Below are 22,845 nucleotides of genomic sequence, written 5' to 3'. Positions count from 1 at the left end.
CTTGATGTTGAACTTTACCCACATGCATTTCTTATCATAATTCTTTTGAGATAAACATAAATTTTAAATTGTGACATGCAATTGACTGAAGCAATAATAAGTTTTTTGTTGCTTTTACCAGCACTGAACAGATCGGACAGAATGTGTGCCACCCTTGACAGATTTGCTTGTGCAGAAAAACATTGCGACAGACAAGTGGCAGAATGAACATGCATCTAATCCGATGAGGTTCTATCATGACACTTACTGCCTAATTGTAGCGCTTTAATTTTTAAATATTTCTTGCGTGTTTTCACCACTTACACTAGTTTGTACCATAACTAACAAGTACAGCACTTTTGTAGGCTAACGGGTTTTTTCTGTTATCCACTTATTTATACATATAGTATTAAGTGCTGTTCACCCTCTGCAAACAATATTTCTGTAGATATTTTATTTTTACTAATAATTTTTATAAAATGTATGCATGAATAGTCTCAGAAAAGAGCAAGTTTTAAAAAAATGCTGTGCATGAAATTTTTATAAATTCATTCAGAGTTATGTGGTTTTAAAAACTTCATTTTGAAGTATGTAATATATTACCAGACCCTTGTTTCTTGATTGTAGATGGCAGTTACACTGTTGTTTTGTGGTATATACTGTAAACAGATTTTTTTTAGATTGAGTAGTACATACCATGTTCATTTTTGTTGCAGTTTAGATAATTTAATGAATATTTGATTAGAAGTTGCTTAAAGTTAATTAGCTTGTTGTCATATTATGATTATAATATAAAAGATATAAGATTAAACCAGTCAGGTCAGTTTATTTTATATAGGAATATGATTGTTACTTTTTCCTGTAATTTTGAATGACTAATGATGCTCAGTCATATAATATTGAAACTGTATTAACCACTTAGCTACTCAGAAAAGTGGTTAAACATCTAATGTTAAATACCCATAAGATAACAATTAATGAGTAATGTAAAAGTACTAGAGATTGTTAACAATTATAATAATAAAAATAATCATATATAGAATGTTGGAAGTATTTTTTATGGAAAAATATAAATTAAAACATAAAATGAAGTACCATCAGATAGTGTTTATTAACAGGACAGTATTATATTTATCTAAGTTTGTGTAATCTTAAGATAAATTCCTTATTATTGCATTGGCTAATTTTATTTTATATTCTGAAACCTTAGTGAGAAAAATAATGTTTGACTGCAAAATCAGTCTTTCATCAGATGGAGAAGTAATCAGCAGTAAACATTTTTATCTACTTTTTAATCTGTTGCTGAGAACCATCCATCAATTTATTTTATTAAGTGATTGATTAATTATGTCTATTATTGATAATCAATAAAGTAGAATAGACATTTTATAGTATGTATTTTTATCTAGTTAATTTTTTATATATTATACTTCTGATTGTTGTGTAGTTTTCATACTGATATTGGGTTTGAATTAATCAAACCTGCCTTCAGGCTGCTGACCATAAAAATATGTATGATAAAAATATTTAAGTCATGATCTAAATAAACTTTTTTAATTGTTTATGATTTACAGAAACCAAACTATACTTTAAAGTTTACATTAGCTGGTCATACAAAAGCTGTATCTTCTGTGAAATTCAGTCCTAATGGTGAATGGTTGGCTAGTTCGTGTAAGTATTATAACTTTGTTAATGATTGTTGCAACTGATGTGAAATTTATTGCTATTTAAAATGCAAAACTACTAAAAACGTTATTCTAATCCCATGTGTATTTATCATTATTACATTATTTAATTATATTAATCTTTTATACCTGTTATAATATCTTAAAAGTTAAAAATAATATCCTAATATTGAACTTGATGTTGAAAATTATTCAAGAAGTAATTTGATTAGAGTTGTTTATGTTGTGTAATTTTATTTGTTTCCATATTTGATAATCTTTGTACTCTGAATTATTTTTTGAACTGTCATTTAGTTTACTGTTTTGTTGCTATTCTCTATAAGTAGTTCTGTTCTCAAACTTATGTTGGCTTGATGGGAATTACTATATCTTATAGTTTCTTAATTGCCTGATGTATACATTCCATTCTTTGTCGTTAATTCTGTTTGTTGTGCTTTTATGTTTGGCAACAGAACAGACATGTTTAGCCTTCCCAGAATCACCAGTATTTTTGTTCCAGAACTGCATGCCATTAATAAACCCTTATATATAATTAGCCCAACATTTTGACATGTTCTTGTTTGCTCAGATTCCATGAGCATCTTACAGGCAGTTAATGACATGTACTTCAGACACCCTGTTATCTGTGAAATTCAGTGTGTTATTTTGCAAATGATTCACCATAGTACAAGAGTAAGCTTCTGCTGGATCCACAGCCATATAGGAATTTCAGGTAATGAGCACACTGATGGCTGCACCATTTTGGCTGCTCATTACCATTGTGCTCATTTCTAGCCTCCTTTTACCAATTGCGTCGCTTCAAACAACCTTGTCTATTTTCTAAAAAGGGTGGTTCATGATGAATGGCAAAGTGAATGGGATACTAATATTAACAATAAACGTATCCATTTAAAAACACTGTCACTGTGGACCTTCTCATGAAGAAATAATTATCGAGATGTTATTATTTGCCGTTTGTGAATAGGGTACACAAGGCTCACTCATGGACACCTGATGATGCAAACAGAGCTGTGAATGCTGTGACTGCCAACTAACAGTGTACTACGTCCTTGTGGATTATATCTGTTATGCGGCATTGGATCTCTTTTTTAACCTAGGGGCTAACATGCAAACTATTTTGGGGGATAATAAAATGTTGTTGTCTTATGTTTTATGATTTCTTAGGGCCGTCTGTTTATATTCAAGTATTTGAATTACTATAGTGTGTTTCAGCTACTCATGTGATTTTCTGTACAGAAAATGGTAATGTTATTATTTTCAATTGGTGTATATATATATATAATGTGATATATCTTTGTTTATTACAAGAAATATATCATGTCCGGGCGATGATAACACAAAAGTATTTTTCACCCAGAAAAAAAGATCATTCTTTGTCCTGTAATTTAACCCTATGCAAATCCATTTTCTTAGTTTTTGACAGCTAACCACATTTGTCTCTCAAGATTCTGTTAGAAATCTTTTGTCTTTCCAATTTGCTTTTATACTTCTTTTTCTGGAACTTAATTTACAAATTTTACTTTGCAGTCAAATTTCAAATGTTTTTCCTTTCTGTTTTCCCTATTTTCTATGTTTCAGTATTAAACAGTAGACAATGAATTAATTTCAGTATTAATTCACTTTATGGTAGTCTTAACTGATATACATTAAGTCTGATGTGCATTGATGTAAATTTAGTAACTTTCAGATTTCCTTTTAGACTGTCACTTGAAACAAATCCAAGGAATCTTACACATATTTCAGTTCTTAATACGTAAACCAGTTTTTTATGTTTAAGTAGATAATTTTAATTTGGTGCCTGTATATAAGTGTTGACATTATTATATACTATATAGTTTATTTAGTTTTTTGTCAGTATAGTTGAATACCATTAAAATTGTAAACAAGCTCAGTGTTATTTTAAAATTCATAATATCATAGAAATATAATTTAAACTGCATGTAGAAATATAATTTAAACTTTTATAAAATAATTTTTTATTTTCAAAATGTATGGAAATATGCCTAAAGAAAATGTTTTCAAATCTGTGTCACATTTTCCTCAGCAGGTTTACTGGTGCTGATGTTAACGGTGCTTGATCTAAAGCAGTTTGTAAACCATATTTAATGAATTATATTTTTGATCTGTGTTGTGTTTGTTTAATATGTTTTTTTTTTCAAATTAGTTTTGTATTTTATATCATTTAAGTTTGTAATTTTTATGCGCTATGTGTAAAAGTTGCATTTCATGGTTAATTTATATGTTTGTCTAATTTCTGAGTTGATTTACAAGGAAAACATATATATTTGCCTACAGATTCAAGAACACACAAACATTACATAGAATAGGTTTAACCTTTGTAAGTTACTTCATAGAAACTGGACGTTCATATTTAATTATTTATCATAACATTACACTTTTTAAAAGTAGTGTGTAAAAGTTATTAACTGAACTGATGTAAACAATAAGAGATTCATCTACACAATATATTTGATAATATTAATAATAACATAATAAATGATTAAACACTACCCAGATAAATAATATTATTTGACTAATACTGAATGGGTTTCCTAACAACTGTAGGAACCACTGTCAACATTTTTATTTGCTAGCATTGCTGAGGAACTACATCACAGTTCTAAAAAGATTTGAAGATCTTTCAGAAGCATATTTCTATATATTTAGAAAACAAATGATTTTACTTAATTTGCTTAGTAAAATACAGTGTTTATTTTATGACTTGAGTTTGGTTAATTTGGCGTGCCAGAATAACGGTGATTACTGATTATTATTATAGGCTTCTTCATGCTAAACACCTTTTTTTCCAAAAAGGACTATAAAAGTTGAAAAGAAATGTAAAAATGGTAAGAAAGCTTATGTTAGGAAGAGAAGGAACAACAGAGGAAATAAAAGAAGAGTGGTTAGACATCTGACTCATATTTAGGATGGTAGGTGCACCTAAAGATTTATTTGCTTAATAGCAGATGATATGAAGAAAGAAGACCTTGAAAAAACCTCAAAAGTAGAAGTACATTTAATGTAGTGCAAACAGGTTAAGTAAAGAGGATGAGAGTTGTTCAAGGAAGGAGACTAAATAATGAACTTTGGAGAAAGTCTATGATAGAAGTTTGATATCAAAATGAAGAAAGAAGCAATCGTGGGCATATGGCCATGTGGCCATGTTTGGACAACTAGTTGTGATGTTTGCTGCTAATATCAAAAATGCTCCTCATCAAAAATTATAAATGAAAAGTTTTTAAATTTTTTGGATGTGTGCATTAGATATTATTGTCTAATAGAATATAAATAAACTCTTGTTTACTGACTATTATAAGTTTTGATGTGTGATTTTTTCTTACTTTTACAGCTGCTGATAAGTTGATAAAAATATGGGGTGCATATGATGGTAAATTTGAAAAAACAATATCTGGCCATAAATTGGGAATATCAGATGTTGCATGGTCAAGTGACAGTAGATTACTAGTCAGCGCTTCTGATGATAAAACTTTAAAAATATGGGAACTTAGTTCTGTAAGTATTTCTTTTCAAAAACTATGTACTCTCATTTTTTATGTTTTCTGAATCATTTATTTTTTTTTATTCGATATTTAAGTAAATTCAGCTATTAATATAAATATTCTTATATAAAAAAAAAAAAAATAAATAAAGGACCAGGTAAAAAAATACAAGTAAACTTAAATCAATCATTCAAAATAGGTAGAGTGTAGAATCTTCTGAGCTAGATCAATTTTTCTTTTAGTTTAGATTTACTAGTGAAGGAAATCATGTACGTTGTATTTATGATGCAATTTGGCTCATATTCATAATTTATATTAGTTACGTAAAAATAAATATTCTTGCGAAAAATGGACCCGCTAGGTGGCGCTTTTGTTGAGATATTAAGAAAAATTGTATTTGTGGACTGATTTGGCTCATATTCAGAATATATATTAGTTACATGAAAGGAAAAATTTCTGCAAATCTGTACCTGCTAGGTGGTGCTGGTACTGAGACAGTTATATTTATATTATTATATATTATATTTACAAAACAAATAAATATACAAAGAGACTTCCTTCTTCTATGTATATATATATATATATATATATATAAAATGTATATAAAAAGCAATGTTCATATGTGTGTCCTCTGTAGACTAAAAAACTACTGGTCTGATTTACATGCAGGTTTTTGCAAAATGGTCCGCGTTATCCAGGGAAGGTTTAAAGCTGTTGAAATTTGTGATCTGACTAGTAGAAAGAAAGTTAGGGGTATTTTTAATCAATTACTGTGTTTAGAGAGTAGTTTGAATTAAATCCGATAGGTACTACTGTTTTGACAATGGATTTATTTACATTCTGACTTTTATAAAGTGAAAGGTTAAATTTCGTAATGTTCAGTTTTTTATATATATATATATATATATATACACGAGGGACATTCAATAATTAAAGAGACAAATTGATGTAGAAATGAAGCAGTTTATTGGAGGAGTTTTGTACTTTCACGACTTTAGGTTTGCATCACTGGGATGAGCTGAGAACAATTGATGGATAAAAATTTTTTTGTTTATAACCTAAATATTGAATTTAACGATGGTGTGTTTGCTTGAACTTTTCACATTAGTTGAACAATGTTCAGTGATCCGTTTTTTGCTTTCTGAAGGTGAAAAACCAGCTAAAATCTTTTCTGAAATGATTTTACAGTATGGAGAAAGTTGTATGAACCATGGAAATTTTTACAAGTGGGTAGAACAGTTCAAAAATGGTTGAACCTTAGTAATTGACAACCAATGTCCTGGCCAGCCAATCCTCTTCCTTCGCTTGAAACCCACATTGATGACATTATTTGTGAAGACCGACGTATTACTGTTGAACATGTAGAAAAAACAGTTGCAGTAAGTGTTGGCACAATTCATAACATTATCAGTAACAAGCTTAAATACAGGAAAAAAAGTGCAAGGTGGGTCCCATACGAGTTAATGCAACAACACAAGGAAACAAGACTCAAAGTGTGTACAGACTTGAAAGAATGCTATGAAAGGAAGGTGACCCTTTTCTAAACAAGATTTTAACTTATGATGAAACTTGGGTTCACCATTTTGAATCAGAGTTCAAAAGACAAAGCATGGAATGGAAGCACACCAGCTCGCCTATCCGAAAGAAATTCAGAATGCAAGCATCAGCAGGAAAAGTCATGTTGACTATCTTTTGGGATGCCCAATGTTGTGGATCTCAAAGGCATGATATTGTTACACAACAATGCTTGCCCGTACATCGCCCAGTAGACCCAAGAAATCAATGGAAAAATGGATTGGGAGATACTACTACATCCTCTGTACAGTTTAGATTTGGCTTCCTCAGATTTTCATTTGTTTGGTACACTGGAGGAGGCATTATGTGAAAATGTGGAAAAATTCAGCAACAACGAGGAGGTAAATTTGCGGGAAAAAGTGGGTCAAACAACAAGACAAAGACTTCTTTGCAACAGGTATAAAAAAAACTAATTCGTCGTTGGGACAAGTGTATTAATTGGTTGGGATTATGTTGAGAAGTAGTAAAAGTCTCATTTTGTAAAAATAACAGTTTTTTTCTACATCAATTTGTCTCTTTAATTATTGAATGTCCGTTATATATATATATATATATATATATATATATATATATATATATATTCAAATCAAAGCATTGCCGAGTCTGCTAGTTATAAAATAAAAGATAAAATGTGTTGGAAATCCATATTAATTATTTAAATGCAAGCACATGAAATAACGGTTAGTTAGTACATTAGATATAAAAACTTATTACAAAATAATTCAAAATTCAGAAGCTACTATTGAAAGTTATTTTGAGCACTTATCTAAGTAGATGTTGAACGGGATACAAATAAATTATGTTTTTTTTTGTTTTTAATTATCATTATTTGAAGATTTATCAGCAGAGTAATATTATTTCTGTAAAAGAAAATCTTTTAATTATATTTTAAAGAAATGGCGGCAAGATTTTTCAAATGGTTTAGCAATTTATTAAAAATAGCAGCATAAGCATAATAAAGGCCTTTTTTTGGAGTAAGCTGAAATATTTTCAGTTTTATGAAAACAGTTTCATTGACTGGTTTGGTAAAGGTGGTTGTTACTTTTTGGGTATAAATGACCATTCATTTTCACAAAGATTGCACATTCTTAATTATAAACACGAAGATAAGTTAACATATTTAATTTTCTAATTATAGATCTTCATAGTTCATGCTTATTTTCATCAGATAATGATCCAATATCCCATTTTTGTATCTTAAAAACTGGTTCTGATTTTTTGGGGGAGCCCCAAGAGATGACATTATACTTTATATGAGAATATATGTAGGTGTAATGAATATTTAATTATATTGACAAGCTTAGAGCTTTATTAAAACACTTCAGAGCAAAATATTACGGCTTCATTTTGTTACAATTGAAGTCAATTAGGTTCTATCTAATTTTGTTTTATGAGTAACAGAAACATTATCGTTATCATTAATGAGAATTTATCCATGAAATTAGCAATAATACACCTATCTGAGAAGCACAAGAATGGTTTTATCCATATCTAAAATCAGATGATTACAATCCATCCAATGAATAATATTTTGAGCTGCTATTAATTTTCAATTTCTTTTAAATAATTATCTTCAAATATGAATACAGTTGTCTTGTCTGCAAAAAGGGTTGCAGGTTCTAGATTTTGAGGTAGGCCACTTCAAATATAGACACAGTTGTGTTGTCTGAAAAAAGGATTGGAGACACTAGATTTTGAGGTTGGCCATTAATAAATAAAAAAAAGCAAGGTATTGAGAATATTTCCCTGAGGCACTCAATGTTCTACATTTGAGGTGAGAACTTAAATTTTACATGTATATTCTTATCAAATGATGAAATTTTAACTACATGTCACGGTTAGTAAGGACTTTAAAACCAATTACCAGCTCCTCTGGTACCATAGTTACACATCTTTAATCAGTAAAAATTTTAGAAATGAATTGAAATAAAACACGGATCGCAAAATACTAGAGCTAAAAAAGAAAAAAGAATTATCTTGTTATGTGTGCAATTTAAAATTTTTCAAAACATGGGAAATGTTTGTTAGTAGACAATCTTTTCCGTAAAACTCTGCTGAAAGTTTTTAAATACAATGTGCTTTTCTTGAAAAGTTAAAAGACTATTTCTCATAATTTTTTAAAATACTTTAGATAATAAATGAAATTGGCCGATAATTTTAAAAATAACTACCAAATGTTTCTTAAGAAGGAGAATAACAGCAAAAGCCTTACTGATTAGTAGAGAGATCAAGCGGGTTGTCCTTTGTCTCCTTTGTTATTGAATATTTCAATTGATCCCATTTTTGAAAACTGTTTAAACTTAAACTGGTGAAGCTTGTGGTGTCATTGGTGCTATTGGTTTTGCTGACGATCTGGACTGAGTAATGAACCTTTTCGGGCTCAAGCTTAGTTGAGTGTAGTTGAAAAATTTTTTCATAAAGTTGGTTTAAACATAAATTTTGATAAATGTTTTATAGGTTTTATTAAATATATAATAAATAAATCATATATTTGTCTAAATCCAAAATTGTCATTTCTGAATGGGCTTCAGGTTTGTGTCTTGGGTGTTGATGAAAATTTTAAATATTTAGCTGTAAAAATTTCTTTAGAGAAAGATGCTGAAAGATTGCTGAATAGCAATTAAATAAGTTACTTGATGCTGTTGGTTCCACTCAGGGTTTGTGCCTCAAGCCTAGGCAGAAAATAAACTTATTTTTAATTATATTTTTCCTAAATTTATTTATTAATTGTGTTTAAACCCTTTGTTAAGACTGAATGCCAAGGATGATGAGCTTACATTAATTATTAAGCAAATTTTACATTTATATCATTCCTCCATACCTGATGGGTATATCTGTAAATTAGATGTTTGGTTAGGATTGTCTAGACTCTGCAATATTATTAAGATCGCAGGATGGAAGCAAAATCTAGGTTTTATAACAGCAATCATCCATTTCTTCAGTATTATTTTAATTCAAGCCCAATAGCTGATAAGCTACAACAAGAACTTGCTGAACATAGTACCCTTTAAGAGGTAAAATTGATCAATTAAAGTCAAAATTTAAATTAGAGTTTTATAAATTATGGGACACTTTCCTGTAATGGGAAGAGGCATTAATCATTTAAAAATTATAGAATTGGAAACTCATGGCTTTATGAGGATGGACTCTTAACAGATTCTAGATTCATAAATGCTTTAAAAGTGAGAACTGATATTCTTGGTACTAGGGTTGCTTGCGCATGGGCATTACTGCCTTAAACTGTTCTTAAATAGAGACAGTTTAGTGATGCAATTGCCTTTTGTACATGTATTGGGTAGATGCTTTTCTAATAAAGCTTGTTACATCAAACATCGTGATGAGTAGATCAAGAATCTACTCGTCCATACTATAAATGCATGTGAGAATGTTGTCATCACAGTGAAACAAACTTTTAGCATCATAGTCGTGTTTGGGGTATGATATCTATTCCCAAACAGAGAATCAGTAGACTGGCAAGGTGTCTCTGACTGTCTAGGACTCTGTTGAACTGCAGAAGAGTTGTGTGGTGGAATGGCATGATGTTTATCTGATTTCATTAGTGATTCTGCTTCATTGGTGCGTTTAGACTGTTCAAAATGGTCCGTTTGGATTTCATTCTAAGGGATGAGTCTGGTCTTTACGTTCATGATATCACTGTTAGATATGAGCAAGGAAATGTGTTAGAAGCAACAACTCAGAAAATTGGCATGTATAGTAATATCTTGAGAGAAATAGCTAAAGTTTTCAATTATGTCAGAAAGTGCATTGTGGTACCACTTGTGTTTGGTTTTCAAGGAGGAGTTCCAATTACTACAATACAACATCTCCGTATACTTGGCATAACATCGCTGAATATTTTTAAAATGGTATCAATGATATGCCTTAGATCATTGCTTGATATTGCTCTTAAACACATTAACCATTAATTATTGTAAATTTAAATCTGACCCTAATGTTTTGTTTCTCGAATTTTTTGATTTCTTTTTTGGGACATATGTTTAACGGCCACACTTGATTCACATCTCTTAATATCTGGTAGTCCTACTCGATAAGGGGACCAGATACGGGTTTAATTCACATTGGTGGAATTTGCTGGGTCTTAAATGTGTTTTAAGTGTTTCATCTGACCAGCTTACTGGGAGGTTAACCCAGAAAGAACTATATCCTCACTTCATTATTTTATACACTCTATTTTAGCTAGGGAGTACTCCTTTGCTGAAAGATTCATTGGTTGAATTTGTAAGGGAATAACATAGCATCTATACTTCTTTAAAAATATTAGCAAGAATGCCATCAATACCCCAGAATATTTGCTCTTTATATTTAGAATACTACTTCCTGGTTATCAGTGGGTAATAAAAATCATCAACAAAATTATTGCAGGTAAATGGCTTGATTGGTATAATTAGAAAACCAATTTTGGTTTATTTTTTTAAATCTTAAGAGATTTCATAAGTGTTGTGCTAACTTTTTATGTCTTTTATTTCTGTTTTAGGGTAAATGTCTGAAGACATTAAAAGGACACAGTAATTATGTTTTTTGCTGTAACTTCAATCCTCAGTCAAATTTAATTGTGTCTGGATCAGTAAGTATTGTTATATTAATAATATTCTACAGCGATATTAAGAAAGCATGGCAGTTGTAATGGTGGAGAGCTGAGCTCTATTAGTTATACCAGGATAGGGAATTATTTGATTCTGAATCAACTTTTTCAATCAGCTGTTAAGTTATATTTAATCCACTGCAGTTAAAAGTGTTATTAAGTTTTGAAAATATTAATAAACATTTTGAATTACAGTATTATTTAAATTGTTAGTTGTTTGACTTGGAATTAAAAAAGAAAATTATTATTGATTGTAAATACAATTGTGTTCTAGTCGTTTCAGATTCTTATGTTAGAAAAATAATTCCTGTCTTTCACTTTGTTCATGTCTACTGATCTAGATTCATTGTCTTAATCTGTTTAATTGAGCGTTATTTGATGCAGATTCATGATAGAAACTAACCTTAAAAAATTTGTTTTGAAAGATTAACCTTTAGTCAAAAAATAATTGTAATACTTTTACCGTTCAATTAGTTCTAGTGTTGAAATTTTTATCATATATTACTCCTTTTTACCTTTGAATTGATGATTTATTTTACTTTATACTAATTACTCTCTATATATTTACTTATTTATAATCTTTTTACAGTATAATATTTAATAAACATTTAAAAAACTTTACGTATTGAGCTGTTAAGGACTTATGTGTATCTCATTTACTACAACAATTAATAAAAAATAATTAATGCAATAAATTAACAATGATTGCTTATTAATTTAGCAAATGAATCTCATTTAAAATTTTTGATTTGTTTAAGACCAATTAAATTTTTTTTTGACCCTTTTCTGTTGTAATTAAATTTATTAAGAATATAGAAATTAGCAATACTCGATTACCTAATTTCATGATCTCTCTATTGATTTACCTGATCATTAGCACTGCCACGTCATCTGAATACTATATATTTTTTTCATTTTGTATAATCAGTTAATTCAGTGATTAATTTAATCCTAATAATTCAGATAAAATAATTTAATCTGAACATTGGCTATTATGCTGTCAGAGTATTATTGTTTTATATGATATTTTTTATTTAATGTGTTCAAATAACAAATTTTAGTTATCCTGATATGTAGGCTGCTTTTACAATTTTTGGATATCTGTGTTAAAAGACAAAGATAGGCTTGATTACTATTATAGAAAAGAGTACAGTTTTAATACAATTTATCCCAATTGCTTCTAAGGTTATGTATTGAACAGTTATTGGCCTTTACTGTTGGGGATTGGAGTCATAATATAAAGAAAGAAAGAAATTTGAGAGTGAAGGTTAAATACCTACAGGAAGGTAGATAATATTTAATTCTAAGATAGAGATTGTAAAATTTGTTTATTTAGGCAAATTACAGATGGAATTATCATTCTGTTGTAAACAAGCCATATTAATTTTTGTTAAAAACAGAGGTTTGCTGGTGTCAAATTTAAGTATAAGAATTAAAAATGATTTCCTAAAATATTTATATTTACGATGGAATTTTATAGTAGGGAAAAAGTTGGCAATAAGAAACCCATAAAGACAAAGATAAAGGTCTTTGAAATGTGATTTTGTGGGAGAATGTTGATAATTAGGTAGGAAGAACAAAAAATAGGTGAAATGAAGTTGGTCTTGGAGAGGAAGTGTATTGGAGATCACAAACCAAATGCTATGAGGAGAACAACAAAATTAAGTTCATAATGAAGATGAGCCTGAGAAAGAGAGAAAAGAGCTTCTAAATTTTTGTTAGAATTAGAAGAGCAGCCAGATTGGTCTTTCATGGAAATGGTGTGAGGTGTAAAGTATTAAAATTGCAAGGGGTTGGTGTATGTATATATGTTGGTGATATATTTAATATTACATGAGATTTAAACCACCAAAACACAGTAAATAAATAAACTAAACTTACCACATTAATGCCAAAAATCGATATCATAGGACCTCGCATCTTCAGTTGGAATTAAAGTGTTTTAAACTTCTTAGAGTACACAAATTGAGGGATAAATTTGGTACTTCCTTATGGTTTTAGATCTAAGAAATTGAATAAAAGTATCCCAGACCTCTATCTTGCTTAGGTTTTGAGAAAAATAGGGTAAAACATGAAAAAGTTTTGTCAGAAAATACACATTTTTATGTCTGGAATAAAATAACTTTATTAATTTATCAAAAACAAATAAAAATTTCTAGTTAACTTCGTAGAGAATTTAATTAAAATTAAATGCAAATTTGAGAAATTCAACTTTAATTAGAAACAAAATACACAAACTGGTAGAAAAGTACTACAAATATATATATATATATATATATAAAACCATTTATTGGATGGTGTTACCAGAACCACCGTACGGTATTACTTCAGAGGATGAATGAGGATGGTCTGTTTGAATGTAAATGAAGTGTAGTTTTGTACAGTCTCAGGTTGACCATTCCTGAGATGTGTGGTTAATTGAAACCCAACCATCAAAGAATACCGGTATCCATGATCTATTTTTTTAACCTCCGGGTCCACTGTTAGGTATTGCTTCAGAGGATGAGATGAATGATTTGTAGTATGTGTGAAAATGCCATGCCTGACCAGGATTCGAACCTGTGACCTCCAGATAAATGGCCAAGACACTACCACTCACACCACTGAGGCCGGTGGTACCCATGATCTAGTATTCAAATTCGTATTAAAGAACTGCCTTTACTAGGAACCTTAGAACTCTCGATTTTGAAATTAGCTGATTTGCGACCCTGTGTACCTGTAGAACTATTTTCTCTGGTTTTTTTCTGTGTCTGCAAAGAAAGCAAATTTATTAGCTGATGTGCCTACTGGGTAAAGCCAGGTCTCTTGTTCCTCTTTCTGATCAGACATTATTACACAAAAAAAAGGGATATGAGGTCTACAGAGGGACATAATATTTTAAAGTAGCAGACTATATTTGGTTAATTTATAGATTTCTAAGCAAAAATATAAATTTTATTACATTATATATACATATATATATTATTATACAAGGCGTTTCATAATGTTCTTCGGAGTTTCGAAAATTCATTAACAAAAAACTATTTCACTCATAAGAATAAAACAAGTACTGTACGAAAGAGTACTTCAAATAGTTTTTTCCACTTATACTAGGCAGTTAGTAAACCATTTGCTCCCTAGGTGTCGACAGTAGAGAAAATGGCTGCCACGGGAAGTGAGAAGTCGTTTTGTGTGTTAGAATTTCACGCCAAAGTTAGTAATTTCTGTGCAATGTGCGTTTCGGTTGAAATTTCATTAGGAGCCACCAAGTGACAATTCAGTGAAACTGGTTGCTTGTGCAAGTGAAAATCAACTGGTTGTCCATCAACCTCAGAAGTCAATATCGAACGTGTGAGTGCAAGTTTCATTCGCAGCCCGTCAAAATCGACTGTGGCTACAGGCAGAGAATTAGGAATTCTGAAAACAACAGTGTGGTGAGTTCTCCGTAAACGTTTATTATGCAAACCGTCCCATCTTCAATTAATCAAGTGTCTTTCTGATGGAGATAAAACACGTAGGCTCGATTTTTGTTTACAGTTACTGGAAAAAATATTGTTAGATGAAGGTTTTCTAAACAAGATAATTTTCAGGAATGAAGCTACTTTCCATATTAGCGGCAAAGTAAACCGTCATAACGTGCGAGTTTGGGGGACAGAAAACCCACACGCTTATGTGGAACACATTCGGGATTCTCCGAAAGTAAACGTTTTTTGTGCGATCTCTCGTGAGGCAGTGTATGGGCCGTCCTTTTTTATGGAAACGACAGTAACCGGCATGATATACGTGGATATGTTACAATTATGGCTTATGCCTCACCTACTCAACGACTTCATTTTCCAGTAAGATGGTTGTCCTGCCCACTTTCATAATGAGGTTCAACAATACCTTAATACAACATTGCCTCGACGCTGGATAGGACATGCGTCTGAAGAAGACCAACACATTATGCTGTGGCCACCAAGATCACCAAACTTCATGCCATGTGATTTCTTTCTCTGGGGCTACATGAAATATAAGGTGTTTATCCCACCAATGCCGCACGATATCGCTGAGCTAAAGGATCGCATAATCAATGCAATCAACTCTATCAAAAATGACATGTTAGAATGAGTTTGGCAAGAGCTAGACTTTCGTGTTGATGTGTGCCGTGTCACCAGAGGAGCACATATTGAACATTTATAGATTTTAACAAAAACTGTTTGAGTCCCTGCATCACCTCGTACAACTTTCATTTAGGTAAGTGAAATACTTTTTTTGTACTGAATTTTTGTAACTCCTAAGAACATTATGAAATGCCCTGTATTATCATCAAAAACAACTATTAACAATATTTGTCAACTTTTATGAGCCAGATGCTACTTGACAACAATTTGCAATGAGGCAACAACATTTTCTTTTTAGCTGATTCATTTTATAGTTTAAACCAGACTTTAGACCTTTAGACTTTAATGTTAATAATAGAAAGTTATTATTATACAATATACATCTATAAATGTAATTGTACAGTAGATTCACCTATAAAAATGTTTACAATACACAGATTTATTTGATTTTTTTATGTTTTTACATAAAAATAATTTACTCAGTTTGCTTACCAGATTTTGTTTTTCTTGTAATGCTTTATGATTTATTTATTTCTAATTTTTTTTTAATAGTTTGATGAAAGTGTTAGGACGTGGGATGTTAGAACCGGTAAATGCCTTAAAATATTACCTGCTCACTCGGACCCAGTCAGTGCTGTGCATTTTAACAGGGATGGTTCACTTATAGTATCCAGCAGTTACGATGGACTGTGGTAAGTCTGTTTATTGATTTTTTGTTCATTGATTTTATTTTAATAATATGTTACATGTTTTGGTATTAGAAGGAACAGGAGGTCTGGATTTATCTCTTAGACACCTTAACTGTTAAGTTGGCCCTTTTAGTGACCCTGAGTAGAAGACTGAGATCTTGTAAAAAACTAAAGTGTAATGATATCCTTTATTGCCTGCATTAAAAAAAAAAAAAAAAAAACAGTTACCGATTAAGACGTCCCAGACTTGAAGATGCAATCCAGTTTGATGTCTGATACAGTTATTATTTTATCCGGCCATTGAAAAAGTGATCAAGGCCTTATCCTTATGAAAGAAGGAGAGAAAGGGGAGGAAGTCAAGGCAACTTTTAAGTGATCTTGGTAATTTACCATCTTAGCTGGTTAGAAACTTAAATCAGTTTTGATACCAATTAGTAACTATACAAGATCGAACAGTTAAATCTCTCAAAGGCCACAGTCATAGAATCATATGGAAAGATAGATAGATGTTTGTTGTGGTGATAATTCTGATTATATTGCTAAATCAATTGCAATGTGAGAAAAATAATTATTCAGTTACTACTTTTTTTATTCTAAGGCTGGTATCTAGAAGATAAGAGCCTAATTTTATAATATATCTAGTGGTTACTATGTAGGAATTTAGTTCACAATGTATATGTTCAGTGCATTGAAACAAATATATCTTTTGTATTTCTAGCTCTTATTTCCTTCGAAGTGTGATTGTTGTGAAATTATACACTTTTGTTAAGTACTTTACTTTTATCATATTATTTAATATGTTCCAGAAATCATGCTTCAGAATGACATTCAGTTACATGTGATCCCCATAATATCCTCTCTGTTTTCAAAATTGCTGTAGTTAAGTCTCATTTTCAGCTGGGGAGTAACCAGAAATTACAAGGAATGATATGTGGGTAGTAAAGTGCTTGATGAATCTCTAGAATCGCTTGTTTAGTTAAAAAGGTCTGATGGTAGATAGGGGGAATAAGTGGGGGTATTGGATAAAGGAGTTTCTGGTTGTATTTGTTGTATTTATATATAAATATTTATATGATCAAAATTGTTTACAAATTCAGTGATTAAAATTCAGACTATTTCTCATCAGAACTCAAGCTTCAAACTAAACATCTTCAACTGATTATCCTAAAATAAGAACTATTTTTCACATGATAGAATACAAACAGAAGCTCTACATTGCTTGAAGTCTGGAAATTTAGAACAAAATGTCTTGCTAGATTATTTATTTGGTGGTGCTTAATCATAATTACATGATTAGCTATGTGTTGATCCTTGGCAAGACAGTAATTTGATCAGAGATAGACTCTACATGGGTGGGTTGATTGTCTCCTTTTCATACCGTTTTGCTTATCCTTCATTTCTTATTCCATGGACAAATGCAATGGAAGTTGGGTCAACTTTTCCATTCTGCATGCGTAGACTCAGTTTAGTATCTTCAGATGGAGCAAAGTAGTTTAAGCATTCAAAGTCAGTGCAGATTTTCAGAATCAAGTTATGTATCAGTTAAAAATAGAAGTTTTAGAATGTTACTGAAATGTTATTAGCCCTTTTTCTGCTAGATTTTTAAAGTTGGAGTTATGCCAACACTGCCAAATCTAAAATATATGTTTAAAAATATAATTTATTCAAAATTATAATGATTGCCCCCCTGGTATTTACTGTTTTGAATTCAGTAATAAACTACATTTAATATCATATGTTTTTCTTAGTATGTTAATAAGAGATTGTTAAAGTAAACCAGATAAATATGTATATAAAAAGTAATTAAGTTGTTTTATTAGATTATTATGGAAACTGATTTAGTGGTTAAATATTTAATTTTATGTTTTTTTATTTTTAAGTTGGTTATTAATATTTGATTACCTGTATGTATTTAAAAAAATAAATAGAAAACCATATCTGTATTCACTATTCCTTAATTGAATAGCAGAGAGTTGTTATTTAATAATTAAAAGATTCAATTTTTGAAGTTATTGTATTCAAATTTATTTAAGTATTTTAATATTTTACAATTTATTGATAGTTAACTTTATTTCCCATTACCCATTTCAGTTTTGAAATAAAGCAGTGTTAAATTAAGAGCTGATTCTCTCTCTCTCTGTTTTAAGTTTTTTATTGTTTCTTACACATTAATATTTTGTTAAATAAATTGATGGCTTAAAGCAAGTGAATAACAGAATAAATACTCAAAATACTAATCTGTTGCGGAGAGTGCATCTAAAGGCTGTAGATAATTTGATAATATTTATCAACTGTTTGCTAATTTGGGAACTTAGCTGTTGTTTATAATATAGGTTTACTGAGTTAGTAATTTTGCATAGAATTTCATCAAGATGTTCTATGTTAATATTAGGTATGATATTACTTTTCATTATTTTTAGTTGAAATTGAAATAACATTATATTTGATTTCAGTCGAATATGGGATGCAGCATCCGGTCAGTGTTTTAAAACATTGATTGATGATGATAATCCTCCAGTTTCATTTGTAAAATTTTCACCTAATGGTAAATATATTCTGGCTGCAACTTTAGACAATACATTGAAATTATGGGACTACAGCAAGGGCAAGTGTCTTAAAACATATACTGGACATAGAAATGAAAAATATTGCATATTTGCTAATTTCTCTGTCACTGGTGGAAAGGTTTGTCTTACATTATTATTTGTATTGTAATATTAATTTTACTTGATGTAAGTTTTTTTTTAACCTTATATCATTAAAAAACAAGTAATGTAAGGTCCTTAAAAAACAGGTATTGGTTGTTAAGGTCCTTAATGTAATGTAAGAGGTCTGTTTAAAAAATTTGTTTTTCTGTGATAGTTAAGAGTATAAAGTTATTTTGAGACATACGTTTGGCATTGGTGTGTAATGTAGGAATTAATGACTGAATCCTCTCCACCAGAATGGGTGTGTGATTAGTTTTTATATAGTTCTTGTCTGAAGTTTGAAGTAGTTTAGAACCTTCAGCAATTTTTTTGATGATTGACTTTCACAAACAGAGTTGTAGTGAAATTTTGGGTTAAGCACTGTATTTTCGAATTTCATTAAAATAAAATAATTAAAGAAGTTTATGGAACTCTCTTAGCTGCACATAAAAATGTGTATTTCAAATTACTCAAAGCTTCAGGATTTTCACACAACTCTTGAAACCTGTTATAAAATTCAAGTCTTTGAAACATGCTTCAAAATTCAAATCTCAAAGTTAAATTATTCATTTGCAGTTTTTGCACAATTTGAATTTTGTACGGTTGAAACCCTAAATCTTTGTGTAAAATCCTACAAACGGTCGTGTCTGACAAGTTTAATGATCTTGAATGACGCCTGATTGAGTGTTGTGAATTTTGAATTATCAGTTATCTCTCGGTATTTTCTGGAGTTCTTACACTGTTCATATAGGTTGTTATGCCAAAAGTTCAATAGTATGCAGCCACAGCTTCATTGCAATTGAAACTAAAATGTTTTCCTAGCATTGGCTGTTTAGTAATGGCTATTTGTCTCCCCTCTCCAGATCCTTTGGCTGATGGCAACACCTTATTCTTCAAAACTAAGTGGTGCACTTATTACTAAAAATATAAGTACTGAAAAAATGAAAAATATAAACAAATATTAAAAAAGTACCTAAGATAATTTTTTTGTTCAATTAAAATCATTTCTATATAGCAATTGAACTGAGCATCAAGTTGGTGTTTTTAAATAATTAGCTAAGAGTAGCTGATTAAACAAAGAAGAATTCATCTTAATTTATAAATTGGATTTGTCCATATGTATGTATGTCTCACTATTCACCTAAAACTCAAAAAAGCTATTCACTTAAAACTGAACTGATCCAAAAAATTTGTGTACTAATGTTTTGCTGATATTTCAAGATGGTATTAGGCATAATCATATTCACATAATTTTATTATTGGGTGAGTAGTAAAGATTAAACAGAGAGTTTATCTTAATCCCATAGCAACATCTTTATGTATTAGTATTTATTTATTATCAGATTACACCTTATTGTAGAAAGTTCTCTACAGTGACAGTCATATTGTAGTAGTATGGCTTAAGCTTAACTAATTGGAAGAAACAGATTTAAGTATAACAATAATGAGAAATATTACTGGTAATTATTTGTAACATCAGGTTTAATGACTACCTGAGTGCACCCAAGACATTCTTGGAAATAAATTTAAATTTGAAATCAAATTAACATCAATCATGTTTAATATTATGATGGGTTTCTGAAATGTAATACATAGCCTTGCTCAAATATTTACAGTTGAAAAGAGATAGTCAAATGATGCAAATATAGCCGAAAAGTACATAAATGCTACAAACAAAAATGTTACAAAAGTTTAAATTTACTTTTCCATGTAATCACCACTTACAGCTACACATCTCCCCAGTAGTGAACCAGTTCTTTTTTTTATTTCATTGAGGAAGAATGCCTGCCTTTCCTTGATCTACAACCTTACATTATCCTTTAGATACAGTAGACTTGGGTTGCATCTTCAGTCACACTATTGAAATAAAGTCATCTCCCTCGCCATGATAACATTTCAGAAGATGATTACAACATTCCTTTCATTGTGTTTCTTTTCTGTGAGTTTGCGTACTCACCATAAACAAATTTTATGGTAACCCAGTTGTGCAATAGTATATCCTACTTATTGTTTTTGTAGGCCTATCTGGTTGGTGGTGTGTTGTGTGGTTTGATGATCATTTTGAGCCAATTCATCCACTTACTTATCTCATCAGTCACAGAAACTGGTGATCACTGCAAGATTCATCCTCAATATTAGCCCAGCTTTTGATGGAAAAAATTTTATTGCCTACTTACAGTATTTCAATCAACAGTTTTTAATTATCATAAATTGCTTTTAGATGACGATGAGTGTCATTACCATTCACGCTTTGCACTGTTAAAGATTCAATCACTGCATGATTTATATGTGTCGACATAACACATACTTGATTTCATAACACTGGTAACTGAAAGATGAGAGGGTGTGGATCAATAGTTTTAAATGTTAATAGAAGGGGAAAGAAACTACAACATGACAACACTTACTTCATGCAAAGCATTTTTTACCTTAATATTCCAGTGTGTGTTACATTTCAGCTGTCCCTTCGTACATAATTCTTGCTGTTTATCATTGCTTCATAAGGTAGGAAGTTTACTTCAAGAAATTCTTTTAACTGGGTATTAAAAATTTTGGTCAGCATACATTAGCAATGTGTGTTTAAAATTATTTGTGATTTTTATTTTTTAATGGGGTGAGGAACATTAATACTGTAAATTTACAAATTACTATAATTTTTAAATTTGCAAATTATACCTAATTATTTATAATTAAGTATATTTACTAATTACAAATGTAATTTTACAAATTACAGTACACTTATATATACATAAACATATATGTGTATATATATTTTTATTTATGTATACATGGTACATTTCAATAAATGAAGTTTCTAAGCTTAGGGAATAGTAGGTATTTTTATAAAAAATGCTATAATTTTACTAAAATCAATTTATTTTTAAATATGGGAAATTAAAAGCATAAATGGAAAACTGGTAGTTGACATGGGAATATAGAATTTATTACACCTTCAGACTTTCTTTAAGGTATGTATTCAGTTTTGAATAAAGATTTTATTTATTGTAATAGTTTTGGTATTCTATGTTCCATAATCATCTGATTATATGATAGCAGTTAAAGCAACTGCACCACTCTTTATAAGACTCTTTAGTATAGGATAATCAAAAACATTGCTCTTATATTATCTGAATAAGTATGTGCTTTGGTGGCCTAGATTTAATTACAGTTGTTTGTTGGTGGTTCTTGTTTATATTTACTAGCTTTAATTACCAGGTTTTTTTTATTATACTTTTATAATGTTAAAAAATATGCAGTGGTTGACTTATTTATTTTTATTACTTATTTTTTCATTATACTTTATCTGTATTTTCTTGTTCACAGTGGATTGTGTCTGGATCTGAGGATAATCTTGTGTATATATGGAATTTACAAACAAAGGAAATTGTACAAAAGCTGCATGGACATACTGGTAATTAATTCAATATGCTCATAGGTATTTTAAGTAAACTGTCATATTTATTATATAATTTATTTATAAAATTTTCATGATATTCATTATTCTATTCATTAACTGCTGTTTTGTATTACAGTTCTTCTATTAACTTGTAAACATAAGGGAATTGTAAATTTATCTAAGGTCAACTGCTTGTTGTTCCTGTTTATGAATTCTCAGCTTGTTAATGTCTATTGTATTGTACATGTTTTATGAAATTGTGATCACAATTTTTCTTATCTTTAACTTGAAGTCATTGTCATGAATGCAAATGTAAGAATAATCTTTGAAAATTATATAAATATTGTACAGTATATGACTTTATAATGTGTATAGTTCAGTTGCATAAATTTGTATTCAGGTATATTGTTTTAGTAAACCATTTTTTAAAACTTGAAAATTTTCTCTACAACTTATAATTGAGAAACCATATTTTCTTCTAAACGGGTTTGCTTATTTGATTATTACATGCCATCTGAATCAGAGTGGGGCTGGCTGAATGCCACTTATATTTACTGTATTTACTACGGTAAGTATAGCAGAGCACTTATATTTATTATAGGTAAATTTTAAAAGTCTAAGTGTAAACTGCTAGCAGGTTAGATGCCA

The 22,845-nt window shown here is 30.0% G+C and overlaps 1 protein-coding gene across 2 annotated transcripts in view; it reads left to right on the top strand.

The window, feature by feature from the left end:
* Positions 1–22,845, top strand: part of LOC142328463 (WD repeat-containing protein 5-like) — a 43,568-nt gene that overhangs the window by 10,050 nt on the left and 10,673 nt on the right. For both annotated transcript variants that reach the window (XM_075372265.1, XM_075372266.1), the window contains 6 exons: positions 1,554–1,650; positions 5,014–5,177; positions 11,235–11,324; positions 15,977–16,116; positions 18,567–18,798; positions 22,125–22,212. In XM_075372265.1, coding sequence (XP_075228380.1) covers positions 1,554–1,650; positions 5,014–5,177; positions 11,235–11,324; positions 15,977–16,116; positions 18,567–18,798; positions 22,125–22,212 — 811 coding nt within the window. The remainder of the gene's footprint in view (positions 1–1,553; positions 1,651–5,013; positions 5,178–11,234; positions 11,325–15,976; positions 16,117–18,566; positions 18,799–22,124; positions 22,213–22,845) is intronic.

The sequence above is a fragment of the Lycorma delicatula genome, chromosome 7 (assembly GCF_047948215.1).
Source record: "Lycorma delicatula isolate Av1 chromosome 7, ASM4794821v1, whole genome shotgun sequence".
NCBI lineage: Eukaryota > Metazoa > Arthropoda > Insecta > Hemiptera > Fulgoridae > Lycorma > Lycorma delicatula.
The sequence above is the reverse complement of the archived record's forward strand: the minus strand, read 5'-3'. Positions and strand labels throughout refer to the sequence as shown.